Source organism: Cryptotermes secundus, unplaced genomic scaffold (assembly GCF_002891405.2).
Source record: "Cryptotermes secundus unplaced genomic scaffold, Csec_1.0 scaffold135, whole genome shotgun sequence".
In the NCBI taxonomy this organism is placed as follows: domain Eukaryota; kingdom Metazoa; phylum Arthropoda; class Insecta; order Blattodea; family Kalotermitidae; genus Cryptotermes; species Cryptotermes secundus.
In genome coordinates, this window is record NW_019730104.1 from 807,407 (window position 1) to 824,401 (window position 16,995).

The 16,995-nt window shown below is 38.4% G+C and overlaps 1 protein-coding gene across 6 annotated transcripts in view; it reads right to left on the reverse strand.

Moving 5' to 3' along the window:
- Positions 1–318: 318 nt before the first annotated feature.
- The window catches only part of LOC111866030, a 56,125-nt gene continuing 39,448 nt past the window's right edge, over positions 319–16,995 (reverse strand). For 5 of the 6 annotated variants that reach the window (XM_023854528.2, XM_023854526.2, XM_023854523.2 and 2 more), the window contains 8 exons: positions 16,645–16,740; positions 14,179–14,447; positions 12,290–12,388; positions 10,486–10,601; positions 9,891–10,036; positions 9,026–9,270; positions 4,561–4,725; positions 319–1,194 (listed from right to left, as the gene is read on the reverse strand). In XM_023854528.2, the coding sequence (XP_023710296.1) occupies positions 4,581–4,725; positions 9,026–9,270; positions 9,891–10,036; positions 10,486–10,601; positions 12,290–12,388; positions 14,179–14,447; positions 16,645–16,740 (1,116 nt within the window). In that variant the 3' untranslated portion in view covers positions 319–1,194; positions 4,561–4,580. Of the gene's footprint in view, positions 1,195–3,854; positions 4,386–4,560; positions 4,726–9,025; positions 9,271–9,890; positions 10,037–10,485; positions 10,602–12,289; positions 12,389–14,178; positions 14,448–16,644; positions 16,741–16,995 lie in introns of those variants that run through there. The other variant, XM_023854524.2, reaches the window with a different exon arrangement.

Here is a 16,995-nt window from a genome sequence, read left to right on the forward strand (position 1 = left end):
GCCGAAACTAGTCCTTACCTTCTGAAGCAACGGTAGTCGGCTTATCGACTCAGGAATGTTAGCTCTATGCGCTCATAGTGGCAAAACGCGGTACTGCAAAAGCTCTGCCCACAAAAAAATTAGTTCGGTTTCTTTTGGGTACCCCATCGTATACATGCACATAAAAAGTTTTATTTTTTTTAACCTAATGTCTTCCCATTCTTGGTTTCCACCAATCTTCCTCACATTGTTGGAACAGCTGTCACTGACATGGTAAGGCAAAGGAAAGGAGACTGTGTCATATATAATGGTAGCCACCCTGTCAAGGAAACAGAGAGGTAATTACATAGTCCAAAACTGAAATTTTATTTTCTCCTCATACATTAAGTGGGGCAAATATGTGAAAGAGCAATGACACAGCAAACACAGTAAGTGGGTGATTATTCTCTACTTATTTACAAATAATAAAAAGAAAATAAAAGTTATGGTAAATTGAACAATAATTCTTCCCTCTCCCAAACCATATGTACATGAGGGGAGACTGCATTCTGACTGAATCCCTCTTCATTAGAAGAGACAATAGTACATGTACCTGTAACTAGATACATTACCGCTCACATCCAAAACTACAAAATTACTAATAATTTACATTTTTGGATATCAATAACTGACTTCAGTACCGACATTAACAGAAAACAACACAGAGCAAATTATTTTCAACTAGCAATCAAGGAATTACTAAAAACTCATCAATTTTCAGTTAAGAGATGTTGGTAACCATATCATTTCTTATGCCTTTAAGGTAAAACCTACCAATTTTGGTATATTATTGCTTTCAATGAAATCCGTTTCTTAGAATGATACCTTGAAAGTCACCAAAGTGGCAATTTTCTTTATCTACAAAACAGTTTAACTGTTTTATTGAAACAAAATAAAAATATTCTCATGAACTGATAATTCCTAACACTAATTCAATAATAATTCAACATGCAATTTGTTGCCACATACAAAGCATACATAAAAACAGAGCTATGGATAATTCATTTTTATGTTAAACAAAAATACAGGTACACAAATAAAAATATGTTATATACATGCTGTGGCAAGAAATTATCTATGAACAGTTACAAAGTTAAATAAACTTTTGAAATAAACATATTAACATACTAACAAATTTGTTTCCACCATTTACAGAATAAGACCAGTGCTGAACAACTGAAATGAAAGAAAATAAAGTAATTTTAGTATGCATTAAAACAATCACATAAATTAACTTTAGTACAATGCAAATGAATATCAATGTGACACAAATGAGAACATTTTGTATATTTATATAAAATGTCATTACAAGAAACTCAAGTGGACCTCAAACTCTCCCATTCCCTAATTTCACTAAAGCAATATTTTACGTTCAAAACTGAATATGCAAAAACTCTTGCAAATCACAACTGTCCCTTGCAGCTAACAGTACACTTTTAACCATTCTTATTTTTTAAAAAGTATGTAGCTGTCTTAAAATGAAAAGCTGACAGGTTACCTCAGCCTATATATTAACTAGGCTCAGGCTGGACAGCTAGGGTTTAATTCCCAAAGGCAGAAAGGCTTTTATCTTTTCCCACAACATCAGGACTGGTTTATGGGCCCACCTCCTTCCTAATCAATGGGCATTGAGGCTACTTCTCTGGGTTTAAAGCAGCCAAGGCATGAACCTACACATTAACTACATCTTGTGCTGAAGTCAAGAATGTGTGGAGCTATACTTCCACTCCCACAAATACCTTCACAATGTGCAGCTCAACTATGTAAGTAAAGGGATACTCTACCTTTTGCCTGACATTGTGACACTGGTATGTTAAAGAAATTGCTGTCCTTCTGGACATTATCCACCATCCTGTTCTTTATTTAAATACATCATTTGGAAGAATGAAGGTTTTTACCTAAGGACAAAGAATTCAGTTTCAGAAACGATATTTTTATATAAAAAACAGGATGATGGATGTCTAAAAAGTCATGAAAAACATGAAATTTTCAACTGGTACATGGCTCATGCAATGACATTTATTTTCTGAAATTTTTACTAGAACGGACCAATAAGAAAGTTCAATGTCTCTAAAAAATATTGGGTGGGAAGCAATGGGAGCCTCTAACCATGGAAGAATTCTCAAAATAATTATTCTAAGGCCCAAAAGTGCACAATTTAGAGAATTCAAAAGGGGCTTGCTCAACTCAAAACCATCTATGAAACAATATATACACTTTTTTCACATGAAACACATCAATTTAAACTCATGGAATCACTCACAGTGATCAAATTTCTAATCTGGAGTTCACTGAAATCAGTAATCAAGTCAATGCATGTGATCAGAACACAAATTTTTGTTCATCATGTTTTGCGTATGTTTTATCAAATCAAAATACTGATATGAATTTATGTTAAATAATGTCAATTTGATAGAATTTACCACATTGCACCAATGATGAAGTGAATTAGGATTATATTCTCACATGACTGGTTCTACCTTATATTCTAGTAAACTTTGTAAATAAATATACATCACATGGAATGCCTCAGTTTATAATTAGCTTGAATATGGTGTAACATTTTATACTGCGAACAGTCCTCATACATTGTAACAATTGTAGGTCTAATACCCGGAACTCCCATTCAGTATTCCTTGATTTATGATTTTCTTTCAATTACTGTCCAATTTCAATTATCTAAGTCATTATCTACATGTTAAATTACTTCCGCTTAACATTTTCTTCAACTCAGGAGTCAAATTCACTGCCTCCAAAAAGAAATGTTAAATGGGGTTTCACTGAAGAATGCTTCCTCTGCAATAAATGTCACTTGATTTGAGAGAGTTAAGTATGTTTTTATGACAAAATGTGCATCTGAGTATTTTGTATTCCTTTATAACAGACCTCTCAATTGTTACAATTCTGTTTATGGCCACAGCTTGCTCACATGAATGAAATATACACCGAATTCAGCATACTAAAAAGTTGCATATTTCTTTAGCATTGCACTTTGTTATTGAATGTGAGGCCTAATCTTTGAACAGGTCACATCCATCTGTTTGGACTAGAACTTTTGAACAGCTTGGTAGTTTTCTTGAAGAGTAGGGTCAAGTGATTCCATCCAAACTATCAAAGAGCAGGGTGACAAGTAGGAGACAGAACAACAGAATGATCATTAAAATACCAATCAATGAAGGTCCTTCACTACAATTTGGACATGGAAGAGTATAATAATCAGAAGAATGTGTTGGATTTGAGGTTCTCATAATAACTGTCTTGAAGAGTTCTCTTCAAGGAATGTAAAACCATTTGGTAAACCAAACAAGAAACAAACACAAGCAGACGGCAAGATGACCACAGCTTCCTGCCTGTTGTCTTGTTCAGCTTACTCTTCCATGCTAAGACGGAGAAGGAAAGTTCTTCTGAAAAGTTAGGCTCTCTCAGAACTAACACTCGGACAACCAAGAAAGACTGTACTCTTCATTACCGCCCACTATCCAGAAGACTGGTGTTTTCTTTGTTCTACTGTACAACCACAATAATGAACTAGCAATTATATTACAAGGCTTCCTACATAAATGATACAACAAATAATGTGAAACAACTATATAATGCTCAGGAGCAGGCATAGCATAGTCGGTATAGCAAATGGCTATGGGCTGGATGACCGAGGGGCTGGAGTTAGAGTCCAGGTAGGGTCAACAATTTTCTCTTCTCCATGTCATCTAGCCCAGCTCTGGGGTCCAGCCAGCCTCCTAGCCAATGAGTACTTGGGGCTCTTTCCCCGGGGGTAAAGAGGCCAGGGCATGCAGCTGACCACTCACCTCCAACTAGTGCCAAGGTCAAGAAAATGTGGATCTATATATCCACTCTCCCATACGCCTTCATGGCATAGTGCTTTATTAGTTAAGCACAGGGACAACTGTACCTTACGATATAATACTCAGAGGAAATCATTCATAAGGACAGAATAACTTCATCTTAAGTTAATTTAGTGTCTGGGAATACAGCTTTTATAAAGATTATCTCAGGAGTCATTACATGGACATTTGAATAATTATGTGTCCCTCATTCTAAGTTACAAGTTTCTACAGGGCATACTGGTTTGCCTAGCCTTTCAACTTAATTTTTATTACCTAACTAACTAACTAGTTAGCTATGTAACTAACTCCAAGAAGCTGAGTCCTCCTCCTCCTTGACAAGCTGCCAGTCACTCAGCTACTCAAGAAGCTTCATTTTTATTGCCACAAAAAAAAAAAAAATACAATTTTCTCAACCTTAGTTTTACATAATTCAAGAAAATTACATATCACAAATTTGTGGATGTTCTGTGATGTTTTGTTCTCTGCTCCATGGCATTAGGTCTGAAGCTGAACACCAACTTCCTAAAACAGAATTTTCCTCTCTTTCATTATTTGTTGTATTGACTAGATCAGGAATGAGATTATTTACAATCAAGTTCAGTGTAACAGTTAATTTACACAAAGCACAGCTATAAAGAATTAATAATATATATTCACAGTTGTAATGGATTGGTTACAGACTGGCAAGCTCAGTTACCTGTATGAGATTTAGTTAACTCAGATGTGTGCCTGAGCTGGAGTTTTGGGAATGTCTACAGCCACTGTTTCACTTATGGTAGCGACATGACCACTTCCACCAACAATGCTAAGAGCGGACACTTTAGCACGCTGGTACGCCACTACAGTGTTCAGACCCAGGAATCTGCACATTTCAAAAGAAACAGGTAAGTCTCGTTAAGCAATAATCAAGAACGCTTTAAATACGATGACATTATGACAAATATTTGTTAGAGGCAGTTCAGAATCTGGAAATCTGATAATCTATACATTGCTCCCCCCAACAACACTGCATAATGAGGAGCTTCATAACTTATACTCTTCTCCAAGTACAATTAGAATGATCGAGTCAAGGAGGATGAGGTGGACAGGCCATGTAGCATGAATGGGGGAGATAAGGAATATATACAGAATACTGGTGGGAAAACCAGAAGGATGGAGACCACTGGAAAGACCAAGGCATAGGTGGGTGGACAATATTAAAATGGATCTTAGAGATAGGATGGATTGGATTGATCTGGATCAGGATAGGGACCAGTTGAGGGGTCTTGTGAACACGGTAATGAACTTTCAGGCTCCATAAAATGCTGGGAAATTCTTGAGTAGCTGCAGAATTGGCAGCTCCTCAAGAAGGGCTTAGCTCCATGAGTAAGTAAGTGAATACATTGCTCCTGTAATAAATATAACACAAATGTCCCTGTGTGTTTACACATTTCTTCAATGGTGTCAAAGTAACTAACAGGACTGATGATGATGGTAGTCAGCAAATTCAACAGACACTCTGTTCAAACTAGGTCACTTAGCAACTTCCAGTTCCATGTGGTTTGCTTCAAACCCAAGCAAGACAGTCATCTACCTTACAACATTCTGCACAATGCACACTCATTTTACATAAGATTCATCCTATCAACAACAGACATTATGTAAGATTTGAGGCTTCCACGACGGTGACTATGAAGAAAGCAGTCTTCTGGGATATGGCACCGTGTATATGTGGTGTTAACCGACGTTTCGGAGGAACGTATCGCCTCCATCTTCAGGGTAGAAGGAAAAATATAAGAAATCCGCAAGCGAAGAGACCATGAGAACCAGTAAAAGCAGACTGCTTATCTCTTCAGTGCCGGCCTCTGTGCACTGCACCGTCATATTTAAATTCACAGCCGGACGGCCTCTGTGCATTGCACCGCCCGTGCCGCGCTATTTTAATATTATCCTCAGAAAAAAACATTGAAAGATATTCCCAACCTCTTTTTACGAAATCGAAGAGGAAGAACCGAGCTTTCTTTTAGTATAAAAGCTTCTAGACATTTCAGNAACAGACATTATGTTCAGCAGACTGAAACATGGGTCCTCTCATTGCCACTTGGCTGTCCCACCTGTAATTACTAACAATAACGACTTCTGCTTAATGAGAAAAGTAATGAACGATAAACCCTAGCCTTTCACATACATGGATTCATTTAAAAAATAATAATTTTGTCCTCTAATGGTTAACTAATACCGATTTCATTCTACCAGCAAACTGTTTTATTACAATTAAAGTACAGTGAAACGCCCATTAAAGTTTCTTTTAGAAGCAGTGGACCTGAACAGTAAAATGAGTAAAGCGGTAAATAAAGGCACTTTTATAGTGGGATTATTGACTTGAGACCATTGAAACTGAATGTTAAATGAGGGAAAACTTGAAGTGAAGAACATTATATGGGGGGTTCACTGTAGTTTGTGTACTAGAACTATCTCACAAAATCAGATATTTCTATAAGCTATTTATAATGTATGTGAATTTCTGCACTTCCACTTAACAACTGCAACGTTGTGTAATGTACATAGGTTATCCAGAAAGTAAGTTCAGATGGGACACTGAAAAAAAAAAACAAGTATTTCCAAACCATTTTGATATCCATGTACATAACGTACACTACTTTTCCACCACTGTTGAGGTACTTGTCATTGCGGGGCACAAGTTTTTGTATCCCTTCATTGTAGAATGATGCTGCCTACAATACAAACCATGTGTTAATGGCTTCTTTGACCTACCTGTCATCTTGGAACCACCGACCACCAAGGAAAGTTTTCAGATGCAGAAACACACAAAAATCACTTGGCATTATATCTGGGCTGTAGGGGGGATGATCAAATTGTTCCCAGCCAAATGTCGTGATCAGATCTCACGTTGCGGCAGCAGTGTGTGGGTGGACACTGTCATGAAGCATCACAACACCCCCATTAAGCAGGCCACGTCACTTGTTCTGGATTGCACAACACAGTTTCTTATGTATGTCACAACAGACACCTGTGTTGATTATTGAGCCTTCATGCAAGAATTCTACAAGCAGAACGCATTTTCTGTCACCAAACACTGTGCACATGATCTTGCAATTTGAAATGGTCTAATGTTATATTTTAGCGTCCTGTTGCACTGATTTAAGTCCATGATTTATTTTATCCGTCTTCTAGTGCATACATTCATCTATCCCCTCTTCTCACTCGCACTACATGTTTCGGCACAAAAGTGCCATCTTCAGGTGCTGATCCAATCCACGACAAACTAGTTCATTGCATGCCTTGTCTATACATACTAAAATAACTAAAATATATATTTATCATATATACTGATAAATGTTAAGTGTTAAAATATTAAAATTGTACAGGATATTTCATTCCTACGTCGTGTTTCATTACGCGAGTCACTTCTATCATCTTCTGTTGGAGCACTCTTTCACTATCGTGTATTGTGCTCTGTGTTGCGTCTTGCTCCTGTGACTGCGTGTGTTATACTCGATAGTGAAAGAGTGCTCCAACAGAAGACGATAGAAGTGACTCGCGTAATGAAACACGACGTAGGAATGAAATATCCTGTACAATTTTAATATTTTAACACTTAACATTTATCAGTATATATGATAAATATATATTTTAGTTATTTTAGTATGTATAGACAAGGCATGCAATGAACTAGTTTGTCGTGGATTGGATCAGCACCTGAAGATGGCACTTTTGTGCCGAAACATGTAGTGCGAGTGAGAAGAGGGGATAGATGAATGTATGCACTAGAAGACGGATAAAATAAATCATGGATTGAAATGGTCTGTTTGATTTTTTTCTTTATTAGCAATGATGTGTGCCTCCACTCAATGGACTGCTGCTTCCATTCAGGGGTTACATGTGGCACCCATGTCTCGTCTCCTGTGACTATGCAGCTCAAGAAGTCATCCCTTTGCTCACTGTATCGTGTCAGAAAGGTCAATGCACTGGTCTGCCATTTCATTTGTGTTCTTCCATAAGCATCTTCAGCACCCAGTGTGAACACAATTTCCAAAAACAAAGTTTATAAGACACAATTTTGTGAAGTGACAGTGAAATCTGTAGAAAACACAGGGAAAGTGACGAAATGGTGAATCATCTGTTCTCTTCCACTGCATTCACCAAATCTTCATTAACAATTGGCTGCACCACTGATCATCATGCACAGTTTCGCATCCTCCATTAAAGCTTCTCACTTATTTCTGTACAACTGAGTCAATCATGGCATGTTCTCCATACAAATCATGAAGATGATGAATATCATGTGGTTTCACGTTTCTTTCATTTAAGAATTGGATCACAGACCGCATTCAACATGTGGCATGTTTCTCTACTTTCTTGAACACTGTAAACATGCAGGATGATGGATAAACGTGGCTCGAGTGACTGCAAATGGTGTCCGTATCTTCTCAAAGGAGAAACAAACTCTGTACACATGCGTACCATTGTGACTGCAGCGACAATATTTGCAAATAGAACTTACTTGGTGGATACACCTCGTATGACACTTCAGGCATCGACAAATTATTACATGTATTTTACATAATGCCACTTTCAGTCACTCAGGCCATCATGTGCAAGATGACCGGTTGACAGTGAACAATGTATTTAAAACAATGTAGAAGGAAGCAGATATGGCCTTCTGGAAAGTGATATCCAGGTATTTTCCTAGAGAGACTGATGAAAACCACAAAAAAAAAAACTCAGTCAAGGCAGTCAGTGTCCCAACTATGAAGCAAGAACCTTCTGAATAGAAGCCAGAAATGTTACTACTTTGGCTAACTTCTCTGATGGCATGGATACAAGATAAATTGCATGAAGAAAGCAGTCTTCTGGGATTTGGCACCGTGTATATGTGGTGTTAACCGACGTTTCAGAGGAACGTATCGCCTCCATCTTCAGGGTAGAAGAAAAAATATAAGAAATCTGCAAGCGAAGAGACCGTGAGAACCGGTAAAAGCAGACACCACATATACACGGTGCCAAATCCCAGAAGACTGCTTTCTTCAGTCACCGCCGTGAAAGCCTCAAATCTTACAAATTGCATGAAGTCAGCAAATCAAGCATTATCATTTCTGTAAGTGACAAACATACAGACTGCAACTCACTCAGCAAGACTGAACTCCTGCAATGATACTCACCTCACACATACATACTGTATGAGAAGAGCACTGCCAGCAGCCAGCATGCGGATCATTGGGTCTTCAAAAATCTGAATAGTGACCCATGCCCCTGCTGCAGACACACACATACATGTCACAATGGCTGTTGTCTGCAGCCAGTGCCGAGCCGTGAAGCCATGTTGCCAATCCAGCCGTGTTCCTTGCTCCACTTGGTATGCAGAACCGCATACTTTGCAGTGTAGGGAATCGGCACTTGCAGAACTCTTCAAACATTAATTGAAAATTATATAATTACCAGGTGAGGAAAAAAAATATATCACTGTAATGCTTCACTAAAAATGTCCTAAGTCTACCAAGAAAAACTTGGTAAACACAGCTTACAAAACCAAAATGAAACCAGATCCTGTTCAAACCCTTATAACATGAGATTTAATTTCAATGCAAACAGACCACTAGCCATACTTAATTCTGGATATTTGAAATTGGATTCACCAAATAACAAGCATGCTCACAAATTCATAATGCACCAGAATTTTCTTATTATATTCATTTTAGTGCATGGCCAATCAGAGATGATGAGCAAAATAATTTTTTCCTGTCCTTTATTCTGTTTGCATCTTTACCTCCACCCCCCCACTCCTTTCTTTCTTTTTCCTCCCATTTATTTGTTTGTTCAATTGTCATTCCTCTCCCCATTCTTCAAAGCTAAACATTTATCTTGCTCTGGTTCTTCTGTTCCACCATTCCTTTTACATCTCTGAGTCCTCTTCTCCTATCTCCCATATTCTCTCAACACTTGAAGCATAATAACTGACATAAGATCTTCAATTACTGTATTTATACATACGACATGACCGAAAGTATTAGGTGTATTAATACCAACCTCTACAAGCCATCTCCGCAAACAGTCATGGTGTACACTACTCACATCCCCACGACACTGGCAGGGTTGGATTAGTGGACCTACATCTTGACGATCATTATCATAGCAGATCCAACAGTCTTTGGAAAAACAGGCATCATCCTCGTCTGTAATAACAAAAATTAACAATGATGAAAATTTTGCCCTCCCAAGATTTGACATCTTCAATGGCTCATTCATTGACATATCATTGAAAAATCGATGCCAAGACACTCCACATAATTTCTCACATATGAGTGACCTTGACTGCATAGTTTGGAAATTAAATTGGTTACAGGTCCATACAGCACTGTGGTTGCTGTTGTTTTGTACCCATCTGACCGGTAAAGTTGGTTTCAACAGTTTCAACATTTCATGCTTGGGCTCCTAGCATGTGTATCATTATTTTCTTGCATATACCACGCACACAGTTTTATTTAAGGAAATTGTCTAATGAGGTTCACAGCCATACATACTACATATAATAGAGAGTAGAAGTACTCACATTTTATAATAGGACCAACTAATATTGTAACAGTACCAATCTGTCAGAAATTACTTCCAAATATGTGCTTACCTGTGGCCTGGGATGCCTTGTCTAATGTGCCCTCTTGGCCTGCCTGCTTGCTTGGAGGCTCCAAATCCAACTTTCTGAGTATACGTTTTGGGTTTAAGATCCATAGCTGTTCTGGACTGAAAGTATAGGAAGAAAATTAAAATTTGATTACACAAAATATTTGGTATCAGTATTTCTATTTTCCTTCTACTTTTGCATAACGGCTCTCATGAGAAACATGAATGAATACAATATACTGTCACGTGATGGAAGTGACTACAGACGGGGTTTGGACTTGTAACTACAAGTAACTATAGGGCTATCGCTAATTCACACACTATACAATTCACTACAGCATGCACCAAGGCTTCTCAGTCTGCTGTATCTTCACTGGTTGTCAGAGGCTAACGGCTTCCAACGCCATAACACCTCAGTGCAGACTGCATAGAAAACACTGCTTCCAACAGTTCTACTGTTGCACCATGCAAGCTAGCCCAGGTGTACTGTCATCATCTTTCATCCTACATCATGACACACCACAGGATACAAATAATAAAGATCCTTCTTCCGGTCGGTGAGCGCAAACTACCTACAGTGGCCGATTCTCCTACGTCTCTGGCTCTTACTCTGTATGCAGTCTCTTCTTTCATTTCAGAGGAGGCTGACCCCTCCACCATGTCCTCACAATTATTTTCCAAATCCTAACTGGCGGTTTGACTTTTTGCTTCACTATCTCCAGCATGAGAGCCTTCCTGATGATCTTGCCGGATGTCCTCTTGCTTCCCAGATGTAGCTGCTCCTTAAAGTCTCAGTCCCTTATCCCAATGTGCCTTCTGGTTTCGTCTGATGTCTCTTCCCGAACATCCATCCTTTCTAGGTTCTTAGCACAGACTTGTCCTTGCCTTGTCCCTGACACCAATGTCCCTTATGCCATGCATGAACAGCATGGTGGGTCAACTGTCCTTGGGCAGCAGCCAACTTCTTGGATCCACCACTGCCCTGGGTCCATTTCTTCAGCTATCTATGGTACCCTACAGCTATATGCCAGTCCCTATCCTTTTCCAGTGCTCCAAAAGTTTCCTCTTTCCTCTGAGTTTGTCTCCAAATCTCTGGTCTCCATCTTTCCTAGACAGCCCTCCATTTTCTCTAGCTGGGAGTCCATCATGGCCATCATCCTTTCATGAAAGGCATCTAACTTTGCCAGCATTTCTTCTTCCAGGAGTTCTTGGTTGGCCCTCATTTCTTCTTTCAGGTGCTGTTGGCCAGCACTCATTTCTTCCCTCATTTCCCTTAAATCAGCATCCACTTTTGCTTAGTTGGTTCTTATTTTAGCCAACTGGCATCCTATCATTTATTCCATCTCCACAGTGTGGCCATATATCTTCTTACTATGGTTTCCAATCCAAACACTTCTGACACCAGATGTCACATATAAGATTCCCACCTCCAACATCTCTAAAGCAACTTGATGATGTTCTTCAAAAAGAGTGGTATAAAATTCCACTAGACATTCTTCGAAACTTGTACAAGTCCATTTCAAAAGGGGATGCCACTGTCCTGAAGGCATTAATAAAGAAATGTGTACAGTATCTGTAGTGCTTCCATTATTATGTACAACCCCTGTATATGAACTAACCAACTGAGTCCTACCTCAGAAGCCACCAGTTACTCAGTTACTCAATAACTGCCCGGCATTTTATGAAACCTGATGGTTCATTACCACGTTCACAGGTCCCTATCCTGAGCCGTATCAATCAAGTCTATACAACCTCTTGAAAGTAAAACTGGAACGTAAGGTTAATGAATCCATGAACTGTCTCCTTACCTCATACAGTTCCATAGGACACAAGGGAACCACAATGCAACACCTATCTCCACCACTCGGAAGACTATGTCGTGCCAATTGCGACTGTACAGTGGAACTCTGTAATATTTTAAACAAGAAATTAACATCAAACAGCTTGTAACATCACACATTACTGGTGGTTCCCCTCACTGCTTATATGGGAACATGTGCAGACTTAGGTGAAGCATTGTTTTTCTGCTATCTAACCACCACAATATTTACTGCTTACACAAAAGAGTCAGGAATGGTGATAAGAAGGCATAGAATTTAATTTTTGGATTTGCTCTTTCAAATGTGAAGGTGATATGGGGTCTACAATACTCCATGGCATCAAAACACCATATCCAACTCCATTTCCTCGCATAGGATTCTTGTCACCAAAGAGGACAACTGGTGGTGGTAACACAAGGTGCAAACATGCTGTATAATATAGACATTCCACAATTATTATTTTAAAACAGAAAATTTATTGCAAACCACCAGAAGGCTGACTGAGAAAAAAATGCAAAACTTCAATAGGAGCTGTGGTTTTGTCTGGTGTGGTCTATAGGATGCCACCAAGCTAACTGCAAATGTTGGATTATAACTGATGTGTAGGAGGCAATGGTCTGCTCACAAAGCATCCAGTTTCCTGCATTGTCAAACTACATGTACCATCACTGAATGTTCTGTGATACTGAAACTCCCCATGTTCTGAACAGCCTCTGAATTCATGTTTTAAATGCACAACTGTTATGTTTTGTGTACAAAGTCACAAATTTTGCCTTCTGTTGGATGGTCATTGCCTTATCTGCCTATGCACTACTGCCAACCATACCTAGCAAAACCTCCTCTATCCAGTGGTCTGCCTAAAATAAATTTTCCTTTTTTGAACAAGTAATTGTCAGACACCTAAGACACTGTGCATAAGAGTACATTTCCAAGTACAATGTGGTGCAACATCATGTACAACATAAGCACAAGGTTCTTTGCAGGGATCCTCAGTATGCTGGTTTTCCGCCATGCTTATATTCACTGGAGGGTGGTTCAGTGGCATACCCTACTTTCAAAAATGTGGAAACATACTTAGTAGAGTTATACATCTGTTACACTTCCAAATTCCACAAACCTCAGGACACATTTTGTTGACTGCTGTGCACTTGCCACTGCCACAGACTTCCTATAAAGCACACAATGAACATTTCCAACTAGCATCACACAACAAACTTGCAAGTTTCAAGTATACACCCAACAGATGGGCATCATACCTCTTGCTGCTGCTTTGTTTTTATTCCTACCTAAATGGTTCGCTCTGTACATTTCAGTCCTCATTCGGGGGGGGGGCATTCCAATTGAATAGAATCATCCGAACAAATAATACAAAATGATGTAATTTTATTTAATTTGTTCTCTTAATGTATTAATGATTCTTATATAGTATAAACTGTGTGCAATAGCACACACAAATATTGAATGACAAAAAAAATTGTGAACATGTTTATATTTTGCGTAAACCTGAATTTAAAAGGAGAAAATTCAGTATAAATCAGTATAACACGGGTACTTTGATACTTACTTTAGTCAACAGGAAGTATGAAACTGCATCATTAAATTTTTGCTTTCCAAAAATCTGTTCTGCATAAATAAAACATATAAATTGACAAGAAGTTCTGGGAAGAACAGCCTACTTTCCTTTGATATGATATGGACTACACAAAAATCATAAAAACTTGGGGGGGGGCAGACACAAGGCAGCAAGGTGATCTCACAAGCTTCTTTTCATTTTTTCAAAATAAGTAAAGTAGGCTAAAAAGAAGGTAGTCCAAATTAGTAAGGTTACTTCCCTCTGACATACTTAGAAATAAAATAGTAAAAAGAAATGTACTTACTTCTTCTTCCAGAACTCAGACAAAGTCTCACTGAAGAGAAAAGCAATAACTATGATGAGCATGAAAGCCTGAGATAACAGGCCAAAACGTGACTGATGGAGCTGTGATGTGTTGATAATTTGCTGAGGCAGTGGATTACTGTCTGCACTCACAAACAGTCTTGTAGCTGCTGGGTCTGCGGACTCACTGCCTGGATCACTGTGTGTAGGGGTTCGGCTGCTTGTGGCTATTGTCGTCACTGTTGTTTCAAGCAAGAAGCCTCCACGTACCTAAACAACATAAAGGAAACAACTCAAATACAAAACGGTAATCTTAAAATACATAGCTCCTTAAAAATAATCATCATAAGAAGGAAAAAAGGTAACAAAACTTCAAATTTCAGGTAAGATCAACTAGCAAAGGAGACTTTTCGGAGTTTTCCTGAGAATAAACTGAAATTAAAATGTTTATTATGGCATGACATAACTCACATTTGTAAATATGAGAGGATGGGAAGATGCCTGTCTCTAATTCAACAGCACATAATGTCATCTCATCGAAGTTTAGTGGTGATTAATCAATGTACTCCAGATGTCCGAGCAACTTCTAGTAATGACACTGGGAAGTGTTAATACGTGCAAGATCCAAGGAACGTAATAACATACAGGATCAAGGCTACAGCATTATAAAATTACTGGTACATGACCTTGAACTGTGGTCAGATAGAAAGACCTCTATGACCTAACAAGTTCATGCAATGTTTCAAAATAGAATATAATCACTGTTGCTTGTTACCTTTTCCTTTTATCAGCAGAACCTCTTGTAAGAAAAAAACAAGAATAAAGAGACTGTTGGGCACTTCATCCCTTTATCATAACATTGTGAATACAAATTAAAGGCTTCATGCAAATACCTCATTCAGTAGGAGCTATCTGGTGGAAATACACTGAAGCCCACAAGCAAATTCACAAGTGAAATACATACTGTTACATGCATACCCATTGCTAGGCAACAGGTTGGTAAACAAGTTCCTGCAAAAACAGATTCTTCATAAACAGTCCCTTTCTAGTTCATGCAACACTAGGACCAATGTTTGTAGCTCGTTTCTTGGCAACAATCTGCACGCTAATGGACTGGTGAGCTAGGTATCACATGACTTGTTTTCAATGTGGTCCATGCCATGCCCAGTGCTAAGCAACAAAACTGTAAACATAGCCACAATAATAGGTGTTTTCTATGGGGTCCATGCCAAAAGTTTATAGGGGACAGTGAAGATCATTTGCAGCCAGTCATAGCTGAGAAGCCTTGAGTCAATGACATGCAGCAGTCAAGGAAGAGAATCCAGGGGGGGTTCAGCACTTGAGAGTACAAGGACAAGAATGAAATATTTCCTTTGGGGATTGTGAAGACTAGTTGAGTAAAGATTAGGACAGAGGAGGATAATGTGATTGAAGACAAGAAGTCTTCATAGTAATTTGTAGTGCTAGTTTCTGTGTTGAGATCCACTGCTATGAGCCAACTAATGAAGTCACAGAATCCTAGTGCATGTGCAACAGTGAACTGGAAAGTTATGGTCTTCAGGAAATTTACTGCACCAATCATAGACACTTGAACATGACAGTGCCTCTCCCCCATAATGTGCACTTAACCTAGGAAGAATTTCTGCTGGTTTCACCATCTCCTTCACTAGAAATCTGATGATAGCACCGTCCTATATCAAGAGTGCCAAGATCTAATGTCGTCTTGTACTAACTCCAACATGCAAAAGTGGAACACACAGTCACCTGTCAGAGCGAGTGCAGTGTTGCTACCAACTGTCCATAAATGAGTTTTATTTTTCTGATGCCCATGTCTTCAGCAAAAATTAGTCCAGTTTAACCTTGGACCACACTTGTAAATAAAACAGAAATGTTCCACCAGACTTTACAGGAAGACATTTACACAGCAAACAAGATAACATTAAAACCTCAATGGAAAGAGACAGTACAAGCAAACAATTCACATCACAACCCCTTAATCTTAGCAAATAAAAAGATATTTAAATACAATACACATTCATGCACAGCTGTTACCAACTACTGCATTAGTGTAATGTCCCCCATGATCAATATCAAGTTGCTCACAATTAGCGAATAAAAAATAATCATAACAATTTCACATCAAAACAAGCCAAAATATTTAGGTTTTATAGAAGCTGTACAACTAACTGCTTGTACAAGGTATGACTATGAAGAATGGCATCTTCTGGGATGTGGCGCCATGTCCATCTTGTTTCCACAGATATTTCATAGGAATGTCTTCCGATATGCTCCTCGGAAATGTCAGTTCAAACAATATCTACATGGCGTTACATCCCAGAAGATGGTTTTCTTCAAGGTACGCGCATGCGCCCACATGGCAATTTAAATCAATGAACAAAAGCAATTTTTTCATTGACATCACCTTGTGTACACAAAGGAAATAGGTCATAATTTGTTGATAACTTACCTTAAAGAATACCTCAACACCATAGATAAGAAAGAAGATAACAACGATGAACAGCAACACTGCGTAGCAACCATTGAAAACATGAGTATAAAAACTCTGAAAACAAAACATCACAAATATAAGTCAAAATATCCAAACACATCAAGACCCACTATAAAAATAAGGAAAAATGGAATCCTCACATAACCAAACACCTTTCCTTTCGCCCGCAAGTTTTCATTACTGAATATGCAGACATCTCCAAAAAACACTTAATACAATGCAAAAGGAATGCACATTTGCAGTGGGCTACTAAGTGAAAGGTATGAATCAGGCATGTCAAGGTTTAACAATAAATATCCTAAAATGATT